Source organism: Rhinopithecus bieti, unplaced genomic scaffold (assembly GCF_001698545.2).
Source record: "Rhinopithecus bieti isolate Rb0 unplaced genomic scaffold, ASM169854v2 scaffold_17880, whole genome shotgun sequence".
NCBI lineage: Eukaryota > Metazoa > Chordata > Mammalia > Primates > Cercopithecidae > Rhinopithecus > Rhinopithecus bieti.
The window spans coordinates 149,785-165,694 of NW_016808923.1; the positions used below are offsets into that span (position 1 = coordinate 149,785).

Here is a 15,910-nt window from a genome sequence, read left to right on the forward strand (position 1 = left end):
TTATGGCTCACACCTCAGTACTTTGGGAGGCTGAGGTGAGTAGATCTCTCAAACTCAGGAGTTTGAGACCAGTATACGTGACATGGTGAAACCTTACCTCTACAAAAAAAGAAAAAAAAAAAAATTAGCCAAGCATGATGGCACATGCCTGTAGTCCCAGATACTTGGGAGGCTGAGGTGAGAGGATTGCTTGAGTCCAGGAGTTGGAGGTTGCAGTGAGCTGAAATCACACTTCTGTACTCCAGCCCTGGACAACACAGTGAGATTCTGTCTCAAAAAAAAAAAAAATCAATATTTTGTAAAAAACAATATTTTGAATTCTTTATTGGGAAATGAAATTTTCTTTTTGATTAATATCTATTGGCCGGGCATGGTGGCTCATGCCTGTAATCCCAACACTTTGGGAAGCCAAGGCGTGCAGATCCCCTGAGGTTGGGAGTTCAAGACCAGCCTGGCCAACATGGTGAAACCCCATCTCTACTAAAAATACAAAAATTAGCTGGGCACAGTGGTACATGCCTGTAGTCCCAGCTGCTTGGGAGGCTGAGACAGGAGAATTGCTTGAACCCAGGAGGTGGAGCTGCAGTGAACCGAGATTATGCCATTGCATTCCAGCCTGGGCAACAGAGTCACACTCCATCTCAGGAAAAGAAAAAAAAAAAAAGATCTATTGCTGGATAATTAATGTGTTCCTTTGGAGGTGTCATATTTTCTTGCTTTTTATGTTTCCAGCATGCCTACATTGATGTCCACACATGTAGTATAACAGTTGCTTCTTCCTGTTTTGACATTTACTTTTAGTAGAGGAGGACTTTTTTCTGAAGATGTATCTATGGTATTCAGTGGGTAGGGCACTTTGGCTGTGATTCTGGGTACACAGTAACATAGTCTCTGGGTGATTTATTTGGCTGTAAACAACATTAGTAGTATTTATGATTTCCTTCGTGAGTTAGGGTGCAGTCATTAATGGAGACTGGTGAAATTTTGCTGTGGACTAGTATGTTTTGTGGGCCAGTCTTTAGACCACAGCGGTGGTAGCAGTTGGCTGAGTATGCCTATCTTTATGCCCTAGGGAAGTGGACACTGCTACATGTCTTGGTTTTTTACCAGTGTGTTAATTCTTGGGCCTCTAGGCAGCATGCTTGGAGGTCAGTAGTGGCAATGATAGATGAGTTGGTGGGCAGGTTCTCAGGCCTCTGGGCAGTTGGTGTGACATGGGCATTCAAAGTAGCACTGGAAAGAAGATTCTCTGGGTCCCTAGCAGTGTGTGTTGATGTTGGCAGTGGCTACAGTGGGCTGGGTGCACCAGTATCCAGGCCCACAGGATATCCATCTGGGAGGTAGGTGCCAGCTGAGGTGGTAGCAGCTAGGAGTTTAGACCACACCCCAGGCCCCTGGAAGAGTTACTTAAGTTCGCAGGGTGGTGGATTGGGTTGGACAGTCTCTGGGACCCCAGGCTATGTGCTTTGGTGAAGAGGTGGGGGTGCGGCTAGGTTGGATAGCTTGTGCTCAGGCACCCTGATGGTGAGAGTAGGCACTAGCCATGGCGGGCAAGAGCAGAGCAATTCTCAGGTCCCAGACAGAGTGTATGGGGGAGGGGTAGAAGCAGCTTTGTTGAGGTCTTGCCACTGCAGAGGGTGAGGCATCCCTTTGGTTATATCTTTGTGCTGGCAAATGGGGAACATGCAACCCTTCAAAACCTAGTCCTTATGGGATTTTCCTCCCCTACCCTGGATTCAAGAGCTCTTACTCAGCTTGCAACCAAGTCCCAGGAGCAGCTTTCACTCACCTCATGACCCTACCTAAGATCACTCACTTCCTGGCATCAGTTGCTGCCTCTCAGGCCTAGCTCACTTCCTAGCCCTGGCATTGAGAGTGATCCCTACTTGCTCTCCTGTCCCAGCAGTGACAACCCAAGTTTTCATAATGCCCCAGTCCCAACTTCATGCCATAGCATGAAGTTGGCAGAAGCTAGTTGCTGTAGCCACTTAGGTCTCAGAAAGAATGTGGAACCTAGTATGAGCTCCCTCCCTGGAGCAGTTCCATCTGGCAGTCTCCTGGCTGGTCTTCATGTTAGTTTCAGGGTTTGGGAGGGTCAAAGGGCTCTCTCATGGCGAGGATTATACTATTTCACGGTAGGGATATGAACCGCTAGAAGTATATTACTTGCCCCTTCTCTGTGTTAGGAAGTCACTCCCAGCTCCCAGCCTGTCCTGGGAAAGGAGGCTGCCTCTCCTTCCTCTCAGCTTTTAGTTTCTCCTGCTACTTCTCTGCTGAATTCCAGCATCATCTCTTGAATAATGTACTCATATTGTCACTGTCTGTATACTACTACTCTGGTTTTTCTAAGTGGAGGAGGCAGGCATAAAATGGTTTTAATCGGCCATCATAAACAGCCCATTAACATTGTGGTTTTGGTATTTAATTTTCTTTTATTTGTTACTGTAAGTGGAAAATATCATCTTGGTCTATCATGTTAAAATCTTCTTAACTCGTTGTCTGCTTTTGATTGTGATTCTGAGCAGGGGAAGTTCTTGTTGGTTGTGTTCTCAACAGGTTGCTTGCTAGCTCACAGATTGTGGCTGTCACTATTGGAAATCTTATACACTCTGGTGGTGAAACTCCAAGGAAAGGGAATAAAAGTCCTATTTACTTACTAGGTTCCAATTCTGAGTCAGAATTCGTGCTGGGTCCTATTATAAGTGTGATGTATTCCTTCCAAGAGCCCTATGAAGTGGACCTTATTGTCCTTATTTTGCAGATAAGGAAACTGAGGAGACTTGGGGTCACACAGAATCAAAGTTGAGATATAACCCAAACTTACTCAAAAGCTCACTGGGCTAATGCCAGCATCTACAGGACTCACGGGAAAAGAGCCATATGGAAAGAGGGAATAAGTATAAAACAGCTGCTTAAGTCCATTAATTGTGAACATACTTGCTTTTTATCCAAGTTTTCCTAGAAATCAATGTATTTTGAGTCCTCTATTAAGTTTGCATTAGGAAACAACTAGAATGTACATGACTGAAGTAGATGGGTAATGAATATAAATGGTAGCCCAAGCTGAAAAGGACTTAGAATCCCAACAGTCCAGACAACATCCTGTTTGGTGTGACATCTTTACCACAGAAGCTGTTTTTCATGGGTTTCCCAGAGATTCCAACCCTAGGTCAGGGATGGAGATTGAAATTGAAGGAAAACTACAGATCAGGAGATTTAACTATCTCCTTGGTCCTCAGCATTCTGTTCTTACTGACTCCCCATGCATCTTGTTTGGAGTGTGGACTCCAATATGGACCATCAGAACCTAACTTTTTAATCAATGGACTAGATTAGTGTTTTTAAACTACACATCATGATCCATTAGTGGATTATAAAATCATTTTATAGAGTTGTGGCCAACATCTTTTAAAAAGTGGAATATGGTAGGATAGGATAGGATAGAAAATAAAATATCAGGATGCATAGTACAAAGCAGGTATAAGTATTGTATTGTAAACTTGTTTTATGTGTGCGTGAGTATATATGTATGTAAAGGTGTAGAAAAACATGCATACATTCATATACACATAGACAGAGTGAATATAAATATACACAGGACTATATATGTATAAGTGAATGCAATATCACATGAGTTAGCCATTAGTTCTCCAGCCAAGGAAAATATTTTATATTACCCTGGGACATGCTTTCATACTCTTAAAATTTGGACAGCAATGCTCCCTAATAGCAATATAATTAAGTAAATTACTAAGTGTTCTTCTTTATGGTATTTACAAATAAATACTTTATTAAAAGCTAGCAGTTCAACTTGCAAGGATATCAAATGACTAAGATTTTAAAATAAAAAATTGAGTGGTGAAATTACAGGTTATGAAAATATTTTATTTCATCTATATTTTCTGCTCTTTGCAATAAATAAGAATTGCCTTTTATAAAGAGAAAATATGGATATATATTTAAAACCAACTAAACCTTCAATGTTTTATACATTACAGAAGAAGCTATTTTACCACAATCCTTAGAAGAAAAAAATGAAAATTGCAAAATGCAGAACAGCTTCCAAGAACAAGATATTCTTTGGTGGTTTTGTTTTATTGATAGAGCCCATGACTAAGCAGTAAGTGCCTAGTTTGTGGACATTTTCTGATGACTGCTTACAACTAACAAGGAGTTTGAGTAAATTTAAACTTTATCACTGCATGACTATTGAAACAACAGGGAGCTGCTGTGTGACTTGAGCTTTTCCCAGCAGGAAAGCCATCTTCCGACGCCCTTGCTGATAAAAGCGGCAACTTAAAAGTGTTCTCAGTATAGTTAGATCAAGGTAACTCTTAAGCAGTAATTTATGAGGCACCAGCATTCCAGCATTGATCGACTTTGGTCCTCATGATCATCTATGAAGTAGCCACTCATAATATCCCTGTTTCACAGATGAGAAAACTAAGGCACAGTGGGAAAGTGAGTGTGACACAGTGCAGACTGCCATGCTAAGGACTTTGGATCTTGAATCATTTATGCAGGGGAGTGAAATATTTCTATCTGTGTTTTGAATAAATAATATGGTAGCAGTGCATAAGTTGTATCATAGGTGAAAAACACCAAGGGGGTGAAAACTAATTGAGAGACCATGCTTCACTCTCTCTCTCCATAGATATTCCAGCCCTGCAGAACTATGAACTATTGTCCAAACATGCAAATGACGTAATTATCTAGTGTCCTTTTTACCTATTATTCATCTGGTGACAGTTCCTGTCTTCCCTTTGTCCCCCTGGCAAATTCCTACTCCCCCTTCAAGAGCTAGTTCATGGAACAATTCCTGTCTGAAGAATGAGCTAATAGGCCACTTGCCTGTGTGAAAGGCAGAAGAATGTGAAAGCAAGAGCAGGGAGTTGGGAGTCAGATTTATCTGCTCAGCCTCTCGCAAGCTGTGCCCTCCCTGAGACTGTCAGCTCACCTCTATATTGGGAATAATACTCTCTAACTTGCAATGTGGGTGTGGGAATTTTAGTTGATATTCTGGCATTTCCTAAGCATCTATAAATTATGTTTATCCTAATTAGTTTGTCATCCTAAAAACCTACCCTTTCCACCACCAATGGCACCATGTTCTATTTTCTCTTAGGATTTTATCCTGTGTCTACACAAACATTACCTTGGGTAAAAATCACATTAGCTCATGAGCAATGGCTGCAGCTTTCTCACTCCTCAGCTAGACTCTGCCTTCTGACCCATTGTGGTACGGTGAATAATGGCCTCCACCCTTGAGATCCCCATGCCCTACTCTCTGGAACCTATGAATATGTCATTTAATGTGGCAAAAAAAGGCTCCACAGATGTATTAAATATCTAGAAATGGAAATGGTTTCTGGATTATCCAAGTGGTTCCAATGTATTCACAAGGCTCCTTATGAGAGGTAGGTAGAGTTAGAGACAGAAAGGTCAGAGGAGAGAGGGGAGATGTGACAATGGAAGCAAAGGTTGGAATGATACAGTTTGAAAATCAATTGGAGGGACCATAAGCCAAAGAATGTAGATGCCTCTAGAAGCTGAGAAAGGAAAGGAAATATATTCTTTTCTAGAGCCTTCAGAAGAAACATAGTTATGATCATACTTTGAGTTTAGCATGTTCAACCCACTTGGGATTTGTGACCCCCTAGAATTGCAAGATAATAAATTTGTATTGTTTAAGCCACTGAGTTTGTGTTAATTTGTTACAGAAGCCATAGATAACTAATATACCAATATTGCAACAACTTCCTTTCTCCCCAGAGTAGAGCAGTGCCTTCCTGAGGGATGAATAAAAACATCAGTATGTAGTACCTCTCCTCGTTTCCTGAATTTGTGGGCATAAAAGTAGAGATTTATTTATTTACTTAATTTTTTTAAAGCCGTCTAGTAATGCATAAGTGCTACTAATATTTATTGGCAAAGATAATAATAATAGTCCAAGTAAATTGTAGCTATAAAGTACTGCAATCATGTAAATGCATGAATATGTATCAGCCAACATGTAACACTAAGCAAAACCAGTATTCAAACCTTCCTTCAAAATACTTGTTGCTTAAAATACCGGAATTTTTTTCTTCCATAAAATTATGTGTCAATACAATTTTTGCACTATTATTAAGAAGTAGTTTGACTATACTACAATTTGATTTATTTTGTTTATTTAAAATCATAAGGATAACACAAATATCAGAGGTTCTTTCACAGTTAGATTGAAACTGGAAAAAAAAAAAAAAAAGTATGTTACATAGCAAATGCACACACTTAGACAGCTAGTAGCTAACTCTCCAAAAGTTTCTTAACTATTTTCTTGTACAGCGGGGCTTGCAGGTCCAAACAAATTTTCCTCCCATTCTTCAGCGTGGCTCTGGCAAGGAAAAGAGAAGAGATGTGACCTTCAGTCCTTAGGTTTGCAAATGGCGTTAAAAAGGAAAGGGATGGGCAGAGGAGGCACGGAGCTGGGGCACTGAATGATGCAGTGCAAGGACTCACATCAGTTGGGCAGTGGGGCAGTGGGGTCCGGCCTTGATCACCTCCAGGCTGGTGATGTGCCTGGGACGGACCTGGGAGGTGGTCTTCACACACAGGCACTGCAGGTCCCCATCTTCTTCAGCTTCAGCTGAGGGGAAAAGGGAGGGGGTAAGAGAGGAAGAGGGGATGGAATGGTGACTCCATGAGTAGCCAGAGGTACTTTAGGGACTTTCTCCACTACTTCAGCCTTCTTTTCCTTAGCCGTAAATCATACCTCCCTCAGACAGAAGTTGTGCTGACCAGGTGCGAGGTGCAGGTGCAGCGCCTGGCACTGTGCCCAGACAGTCAGCAGGCGCTCGGTTAAGTGTAGCTGCGATCATGATCCTAGAGGACTCCCCAGCCCCAGGGCTTCCCGGACTCCCCCTCGCCGCTGGCGGCCCTCACAGCCTTGCTTCTGCTCTCACCTCTGGCGAAGGCGACCACAACTGGCAGGAGCAGCAACCCCAGAAACAGCAGCACGGGGCGTGAGGCGCAGAACCGGGCTGCGGAGCTCATGTTGCCGCAGAGTTTCCAGCAGGATCTTAGTACGATGGAAAAGTCGGGCTGGGTCTGTGTGGCCAGTGACTCCTGAGCTTCACCAGGCGCGTTTTATCGCTGGCTGTTCTTCCAGTCCGGAAGCCTGAAGTGGACAGCGAGGAACTGCTGTGCGGAAACTAAGATACTGCTGGGAAGACTTGGGCTCTGGCCAGCCAAGATTACAAAAAAATAAAGAAGAAAGAGAGAGAGAGGGAGAGAGAGAGAGAGAGAGAAAGGGGGAAAGGGGGAAAGAGGGGGAAAGAGGGGAAAGAGAGAAAGAAAGAAAAGAAAGGAAGAAAAGAAAGGAAGAAAGAAGGAAAGAGAGAGAGAAAAGAAAGAAAGAGAGAAAGAAAGAAAGAAAGAAAGAGAAAGAAAGAAAGAGAGAGAGAGAGAGAGAGAAAGAAAGAAAGAAAGAAAGAAAGAAAGAAAGAAAGAAAGAAAGAAGGAAGGAAGGAAGGAAAGAAAAGAAAGAAAGAAAGAAAAGGAAGAGAGAGAAAGAAAGAAAAGGGCTCTGGGCAGCTGCCTCGGCTGGGACCTCCAACCTCAACTTACATACAAGCACATTTACAGAGTTAGAAACAGAACTTGAGTCAGAAGAGGATTTTGTGTGTGTGTGTGTGTTGTATTAATAATAGAGTTCTCTGTTGTCATCATGCAGCTTACACACTAGGCACCTTCCGGACCCTGACAGTTCTGTTTCCTTTCCAACCTCCCAGCTGCAACTACCAATGCTTACTACTGAGTTTGGTGGCTTTGTGTGTGAAGGGTGTGTTATTTGCAATTATTTTCTGCTGCTAATAAGTTTAATTTGTTCTCTAGGCAATGACTCTTTTGAATTTCACCTGAATGTGGAAAAATTCTCTAGTCTCTAGATGGGATTTACCAGGCTCCACCAACAATTACCCAGTATGCTGTGGGACGCAAGGTCTGTTTTCCCATTACTTGTACTCTTGGAAAAATTGCGGAAGTAATATTTGAATGCATTCTTTTTGTAAAAGCTTAGTGCCTGGCTGTTTCTTCACTGTTTCCATGCTGAATAACAGTCCAGAAGAGAAGACAAGAAGAGTTTGCTAGGCCATGTCTCCCAGTGCCTGCTGTGTCTTCAGCCAGTACCAGTGACAGGGTGAGATGGGCTGAACTGTTGGCGGGGAGCAGTGATGGTTTCTGCGGGAGGATTCAGGGCATCTGGGAGTTGAATGTGAGAATGATGGAAGGTGAGAGTGGAGGGGATGCAATAGAATCCCACACAGGAAAGGAGAAGAGATCCCTGTGGACTGTCTTCCCTTCTCTGAAAAAGAATGACTTTGGCCCTTTATTAGGGCAGGGTACACCCTCAACCCGAAGTCAGAGGTTCTCTGTCACACTGATTAACAGTGGTGAAGGGTGTCAGGAGACCACTGCATGGAAAAGCTGATATTCTAATACGTGGTAGGACTGGACTTCTATAGAAATATGCAATTTAATTGTTGAGTTGAGTAGTTTCTTCCTCCTACTGTCCCACCACCTGCCTTTTCAGCTGACTAAGACTTATTTATACTTCTGGAGTCGGATTAAATATCAGTTCCTCAGAGGGGCCTTCTCTGACAACTCTATGCAATCATGTTCTCTTGCCTTTCTATCTTGCAGAACTCTGTTTTTCCTGTTTCTCACAGGTAACACACATGCACACACACGCACTCACACACACACATATTACACAGAGATAGATATGTGTGTGTGTGTATGTGTGTATTTCATAGTGTTAAAAATGGTTTTGTTTCCTAAACTGGAAAACACTATGAAATCAGAGATTATAACATTTATCACTGTTTCAGTGTACTGGTATAGACTCAATTCAAAGTGCTACCTTAGCAAAGATGATGAGTTGAAAATGATGATGATGAAGTTTTAACATGCTCATGTATCTGCTCCTTCAAGCAATTGAAGCATACATATATTAACATGTGTAATATATAACTGCAATTATTTGCCTACTTATCCTACCACATAGTGATCTTTTCAAGTGCAATTCTCTGTGACTTATATACAGTAGTGCAGCACATAACAACATTTAGGTCAATAATAGACTGCATATATGACAGTGGTCCCTTAAGATTATAATGGAGCTGATAAATTTCTGTTGCCTAGTGATGTGATCCCTACTGCCTCATGGTTGTAAAGTCATAGGAAGCAGTGTATTACTGACATGTTTGTGGGGATGCAGGTGTAAACAAACCCACTGCACTGCCAGTTCTATAAAGTGTATAGCACATACAATTATGTATAGTACACAATACTTGATCAGAATAACAAACAACTATGTTACTAGTTTATGTATTTACTACACTATACCTTTTATTATTATTTTAGATTATACTCCTTCTACTAGTTACAGAAAAAACATTAACTGTGAAACAGTCTCAGACAGATCCTTCAGGAAGTATGAGTTGTCATCTTCTGTCTGTTATCATAGGAGATGGCAGCTCCACGTGTATTATTGCCCATGAAGACCTTCTAGTGGGACAAAACAGGGAGTTGGAAGATAGTGATACTGATGATCCTGACTCCATGTAGGCCTAGGCTGATGTGAATTTTTGCATCTTAATTTTAACAGAAAAGTGTGAAAAATAAAAAATACAAAACAAAACAACAAACAATTAGCCAGGCTCTATGGCTCACGGGTGTAATCCCAGCCTGAGAGGCTGGGGCAGGGGTATCACTTGAGACCAGGAGTTCGAAAGCAGCCTAGGAACCAAATGAGTCCCCTTCTCAATAGCAGTTTTCAAAAATTAGCTGGGCATGATGGTGCACATCTGTAGTGAAGATCAAGGACGATCACTTGAGCCCAAGAGTTTGAGGCTCTAGTGAGCTGTGATCATCTCACTGCACTACAGTGTAGGTGACAGAGAAAGACCTCATCTCTAAAATAAATGAATGAATAAATAAATAAATAAATAGAAAACAAGCTTATAGAATGATGATATAAAGAAAAAACATTTTTGTACAGTTGTACAATGTGTTTAAAGTGTTATTACAAAAGTCAAAACGTGTAAAAATTGAAAAGTTTATAAATAAAAAATTACAGTAATCTAAGGTTAATTTGTTGAAGAAAAAATATTTTTTAAAAATTTAGTGTTGTCTAAGTGTACAGTGTTTACAAAGCCTAAAGAATTGTACAGTCATGTCCCAGGCACTCACGTTCACTCACCACTCACACTCCGACTCATCCAGAGAAATTTGCAGTCCTACAAACTCTATTTGTGGTAACTGCTCTATACAGGTGTACGATTTTACTCTTTTACACCATATTTTTACTATATCTTTCTACACTTACATATGTTTAGATACACAAATACTTACCATTGTGTTACAACTTCCTACGATATTCACCACAGTAAAATGCTGTGCAGGTTTCTAGCCTAGGAGCAATAGGTTATACTATATAGCCTAGGCTTGTAGGCTATACCATTTAGGTTTGTGTAAGCACACCCTATGATGTTCACACAATGACAAAATCACCTAATGATGCATTTCTCAGAATGTATCCCAATTGTTGAGCAAAACATGACTGTATTTATGAACGTCCTTATCCAACACAATGACTGTTGCAGAACATTTTGTAATTCATACATGTTTATTAATCTGAAACTTGAAGCCCCTTCTGAGTTAGCAGCAGAGAGAATGAAGGGGAGGGATGATTTTGCATATGGATGGGCAACACACTGGGTTTGTACAATCTTACACCCAGATTTTAATGTTTGCAGTGTAAAGGAATCCAGGTGGCACCGAGTGGCAACTAAATTACTCTTTCCCTGCATGTAAACAGAATAACTCAATACATGCACACAAAAACAGAAGACATCTGCATCTCAGGAGGTATAAACATGGTGTCAACACTGTGCCATGTCTCAAGAGCTGGTCTTGTCAAGTTTCAGTGGGAAACCACCAGACATAATGAGTAAGATGCCTGATATTCTACAATTATTATTGTATATACAATACGCTATTTATGTATCAAGTTGTATTATGTATATGAATAATACTACGTTATATGTAATGTAATCTCTTCATTAGAGAGAGAAGAGTTGAGGAAAGAACTGTGGTGTGGCAGTTAAGAGCACAATTTGAAATTCCCACTCTGTTACGTACTTAGTTAGCTAAAAGTGGGCAAGTATTTTAAACTCTATAAACTTGATTTTTCTCTTCTGTAATGAGGGGGAGGATAATAATAATCATAAGAAAGAATTACTAACATTTATATATGGCTTATTTGTGGCATACATTATTTTAAATGCCTTAAATTTATTAACTCTTTTAATCCTTCCACAAACTCTATGAGGCAGGCAATATTATTATCCCCATTTTTCCAGAGGACGTGCTTTTAACCAGATCATATCTATCTTTTAAAAAATTGTTTAGTTCATGCATGCAAAACACTTAGTATTCCTGGCATATTAAAATGATTAATAAATTGGAACTACTATCATACTACATTGAGAATGACACAGATCATCAATTTAGTAACTTTTGTTGGTCATACTTGTAAAATATCAAGTATACAAAAAAGGTAAATTAAAGCTTTTTTCCCCAGCAATCCTGTTAAAATTAATAATAGATGACAACAAATCAATAGCAAATTTTATTTCATGTGAATATTTTGTAAGAATAGTGTGGGTATAAATTTTAGGGTTTAAAAATGAATGAAAGTTCTGTTGATTAAAAAAGTAGAATTTAGAATTAAGAGTCTAGTAAGGTTGAAGTCCTATATTGTACTTATTTATAAGGCTTATTCTAATACTAGAATTGTAACTATATAGATATGTTAATTCATTTTCATCATGTATTTTTGTTCTACTAGTGGCAAATACATTCACTTTAAATTAACCACAGATTATAAGACTCATATTCACCAATTTATTATTTTAAGGTTTGATGGCTAAAATAAACATCAGAATAAACTTTCAGGGAGTATTTTAAATAAGACATCCTAGGACTAAGACACTGAGAGACTATATTAAGTTCCTAAATATATTAACAAAAATGTATTGAGCAAATATTCTCTGCTGGGCTCCATGTAATTCCTATTATCATTGCCCATTATGATATCTAATAATCTCCATGAGTATGTCTAATAACCATAAAGCAGAGCAGGAAAAATCAACTAAGCTGTGTTTAAATAGAAATTTTTAAAGAAAAAAATGCAAAGCACAGTCCAATGTTTAGCCCATAATTAGAGAGTTGAAACCAGGCTTATTTATTTTCATCTTCCTTCTGCCATCTTTTAATCAACCTTCCCAGAATAAAATTTGATTTTTAAGACAGAATGAAACACATATCCAAATTTTAATACAGTAAGAATAGGGATCCCGAATAAATGAGGACTCTAGAAAATCAAGGCTTCAAAATTCTACCCTTCCTGGGAGTTAAAGAAGTTTGGTAGAAATGGAACAAATTAATCAGCGGATTCATCACCTGCCAATTTTTTCTGTACAATTTTCTTAATTCTGGGAGCATCTGGGTCCAGGCAGATTTTCCTCCCATCCTTCAATGTGGCTCTGCAAGAGAGAACAGGGTTATCTGTTGGTGTCCTGGCCTGAATATCAGAACTAATCCATGAGACTGGAGGAAACGAGTGCATATGCAGATGGAGGTAAAGGGTTTCCCTGATAAAGCAATAGCACAGAAACAGCAACTTACATCACTTCGACTTGGTTGCAATGGATTCCTTTCCCGATCACTTCCAAACTTTGGATGTTTTTGGGATGAATTCCAGAGGTTGTCTTCATACACAAGCAGCGCAGTTCAGTGTACAAGTCACTGTCTAGACTTTCCTCTAGGGTAGAAAATGTTACCTATTGGTGGCCAGGAATGTTTTCCTCAGGTCCCTTATTTGCAGATTGAGGGTAATTGTGCCTCTCTCATAAAGCTATTGTGAATATGATCTGTAAAGCTTTAGTAAAGTGCCCAGCAGAATACCCAGCACACAAGAAGTGAGAAGTGACCCCCCAGTGTGCCTCCTCCAATTGGAGTTGTTGATTTAATAGCACTCTCCAGCCCCAGAGGCACCAAGCTAGTCTTTCCCCTAGACACAGGTGTAGCAGAAACAGCAACAGGTGCAGGGAAGCAGGGCCTCTACCTTTGCCTTTCGCCAAGTTTCTCTTAGTTTGTCCTTTGGTGGAGGAAGCCAGAGCAGTCAGCAGCAGTGACAGAAGCAGCAGCACCTGCAGGGCATGAAGTGGTCTGGCACTGTTACAGGAAGGGGTGGTATCAAGTCTGAGGCTCATGGTGGAGAAGGCTGAGCTAGAGTTGTTTCCAGAGCCAGAAGACCGCTGAGTGAGGGTGAGTTACTGCCCACAAGTCTGCAGATAAGTGGCTTCCCATGCCCTGAAGATGTCATTTATATGCTCTCTCTCAAAGCCAGTAAGAAGGAAGAGTGAGGGAAGGAGGAAGTGAGGGTAGGTGGTGATACACACATAAGCTGTGCCCAACCCAGAGAAAGACCAGAGAGGTCAAAATTGTTACTAAGTTGTGTATTATGCATCACTTCACATTCCTTCTGTCCCTTTCTCAATACCTATCTCTCTTACACATGTGTAAGAACTCCGTTCAAGAAGGTAAGAAATAGACTGAAATACTACATGCGTTTTCTTTGTGTGATTTATAACAATACGTCCTGCCATTTCTATAAAGCAGTTTTTAGGCTTAATAAAAGCTTTAGGAGCACCTGAAGGCACAAACATGTGGCCCTTGAAAGAGAAAGTTATCTTTCCTTGTTAGTGCCAAAGAAAGCAAATGTTATTTTCATGGTTGTTGATAAATGGGACTGGTTTTGAGCATGTGAATAAAATAAGAGCTAATTACCATCAAAGGTTGTCTTTGGATTTTAGGTTATTGGATTCTTTCTGCCTTCAATCTATATTATATTTTATAATTTCATCTAGAAACTACAAATGAAACTCATCCTCCTTTGTATTACAACATGAGCTACTTGTTTCTACCACCTAAGAATACCTAAAAAGCAGGACCCAGCATATTTATTTTCTTTTATTTATAACAGAAAATTATATAATTTGTTGCAAAAGATTCATACACTACAGATATATTTGAAATAAAACACAAATTTATCTTCATTTCGCCACATTCCTACTCTTCAGTGGTAAACATTGGTAACAATTTTGCATTAGTTTTCAATTCTATCTACATTTATATTCACACATGTGTATGTATACAGTGAGACATGTTTAAGACGTAGAGATACACATATACATAGAAGTATCGTATATGGATCACTATACAACTGACTTTTATCCTTCAAAAAATATGTGTTCAGTATCTTTTCATGCCATCTTAATGTAGTTTTCCCCATCCTTCTTGATGACCACATGACGTCCTATGGTAAGAACAATAGTTACTCAACCTTGCCTTGTTGGTGCCCTTCAGGGTGTTTCCAGTTTTGCCCTATTAGAAATTGTGCAAGAAATGCCTTACCAAGCAAAATATTTGTTCCTGAATTCTCAGACCCAAATTAAATGTTTTGGTCTGAAATGCTTTAACCCTACAAAGATAGAGAGGTGGACCTACACATTACATGTTGGCTTTGTGTTATTTTCTGGTTCTCTGTCCCATCTGTAACACTTGCTTCCTCAACTGAACCATACACTTTTGTAGGGAGTGGCATGTCCTGTGTTTCTTTGAATGTCTCATGTCTCCTATAATATGTAGGATACTTCAATACAAAGTAGGTCTTAAATAATTAATAAATCAATGAATTTGTATCACATGAAAGTTTGTCTATCCTTTCTAATCACCTACAATTCCAAGCCAAATTCAACAGGACCCAAAGCAACTATACTATTTAAATTGATTTGGAAGCTTGTCAATAAAGAGAGGCAGATACAAGTGGCCCTGGCAACAAGTTTTCTCCCTTTTACAACTATGTATAAGTCTCACAGAATATTATTTAAATTTTCCATATTCTTTTTTAACTTTTCATATCTTTAAATTTTAGAAGAAATACTTAAAATGCTAAATGTTCAAAATTATTCTCTATCAAAAGGATGAACATAGTAATTTTTTTTAATCGTGTTTTTGTTTTCAAGCCACTTTTCCCTATTGTTTAATAGTTATCTACTATGTCTACTCAAGTTCTCAGGTCCTGTTTTTAAATATGATATGACCTACAGACCACATTTGGCAGTTTACTTTAGAAGTAAGCAGACTTCCAAATGAACTCGCCTTGGAAATGTTTCGTGACTTGATGGTGACATTCCACCTCTGAGTAAAGTGTTTTATTATGAGTTCCTCAGGTGGTTGATGTACTAATTAATGTAGAACCTACTGACACTAAATAGGACAATGATTTATTTCTAAGTTTAGCTGAAACAAAAAGTTTGATTGATTGTTTTGCATGTAGATGTTTAGCCTGTATGCTGTAATCTGTAGGTAATGATTTTAACTTCGGTATTGTACCCTCCCATGAAAAAGAAGACAACTCTCGTATAAAGAGTTTTTTCTGCCTTATTTCAAGCTTTTCTATTATATAAAGTCCTTGTAACTTGTGAAAGACTCTAGAACACCGCCGACTTTGTGGTTGTATCTTCCCAGGTCTATCTTCCCATTTGGCTTTCAATAAACATGTATAAAATTATTCTGCCTCACTAACCTTAGTTTCAGTTGATGAATGTATGTCTTATTTTTCTCCACCCTATTTATTTTTTTCTTATAAATTAGAGTTTAGCAATAGAACATATTTAATTGAAATGATTTTTCTCCCTGTCTCAACACAGAAATTTCCGGTCTTAAGCAAGCTTAAAGGAAGGGTGTAAGCTGAGAGTTCGGGGTCTTCTGAGAGTTGAGATGTGGAGTCAATTGCAGA

General features: G+C 39.4%; 2 protein-coding genes across 3 annotated transcripts; both read right to left on the bottom strand.

Moving 5' to 3' along the window:
* Positions 1-5,909: 5,909 nt before the first annotated feature.
* On the bottom strand, positions 5,910-7,311 carry PF4 (platelet factor 4). 2 transcript variants are annotated; one of them, XM_017887800.1, is made up of 3 exons: positions 6,945-7,311; positions 6,502-6,628; positions 5,910-6,376 (listed from the first exon to the last, which is right to left on the bottom strand). In XM_017887800.1, exons 1-3 carry the CDS (start codon positions 7,033-7,035, stop codon positions 6,289-6,291), a joined length of 306 nt encoding a protein of 101 aa, XP_017743289.1. In that variant the 5' UTR covers positions 7,036-7,311; the 3' UTR covers positions 5,910-6,288. The 2 variants fall into 2 exon arrangements, with proteins under 2 accessions (XP_017743289.1, XP_017743288.1); XM_017887799.1 differs by lacking the exon at positions 6,945-7,311 and adding an exon at positions 6,755-6,938 and having other exon boundaries at positions 6,152-6,376.
* Positions 7,312-11,661: 4,350 nt separating this feature from the next.
* Positions 11,662-13,412, bottom strand: PPBP (pro-platelet basic protein). The gene is made up of 3 exons (XM_017887802.1): positions 13,172-13,412; positions 12,733-12,868; positions 11,662-12,590 (listed from the first exon to the last, which is right to left on the bottom strand). The coding sequence occupies exons 1-3, from the start codon at positions 13,317-13,319 to the stop codon at positions 12,488-12,490; spliced, it is 387 nt and encodes a 128-aa protein (XP_017743291.1). The 5' UTR covers positions 13,320-13,412; the 3' UTR covers positions 11,662-12,487.
* Positions 13,413-15,910: the final 2,498 nt, after the last annotated feature.

Excerpts from the sequence above, each read along its gene's own strand:
- PF4 (XM_017887799.1), bottom strand. The coding sequence starts at position 6,860 with ATGATCGCAGCTACACTTAACCGAGCGCCTGCTGACTGTCTGGGCACA. Across the intron at positions 6,629-6,754 it reads ACAACTTCTGTCTGAGGGAG|CTGAAGCTGAAGAAGATGGG; the intron begins GTATGATTTACG and ends TTTTCCCCTCAG. Across the intron at positions 6,377-6,501 it reads TGCCCCACTGCCCAACTGAT|AGCCACGCTGAAGAATGGGA; the intron begins GTGAGTCCTTGC and ends TTTCCTTGCCAG.
- PPBP (XM_017887802.1), bottom strand. The coding sequence starts at position 13,319 with ATGAGCCTCAGACTTGATACCACCCCTTCCTGTAACAGTGCCAGACCA. Across the intron at positions 12,869-13,171 it reads AAACTTGGCGAAAGGCAAAG|AGGAAAGTCTAGACAGTGAC; the intron begins GTAGAGGCCCTG and ends TTTCTACCCTAG. Across the intron at positions 12,591-12,732 it reads TGCAACCAAGTCGAAGTGAT|AGCCACATTGAAGGATGGGA; the intron begins GTAAGTTGCTGT and ends TCTCTCTTGCAG.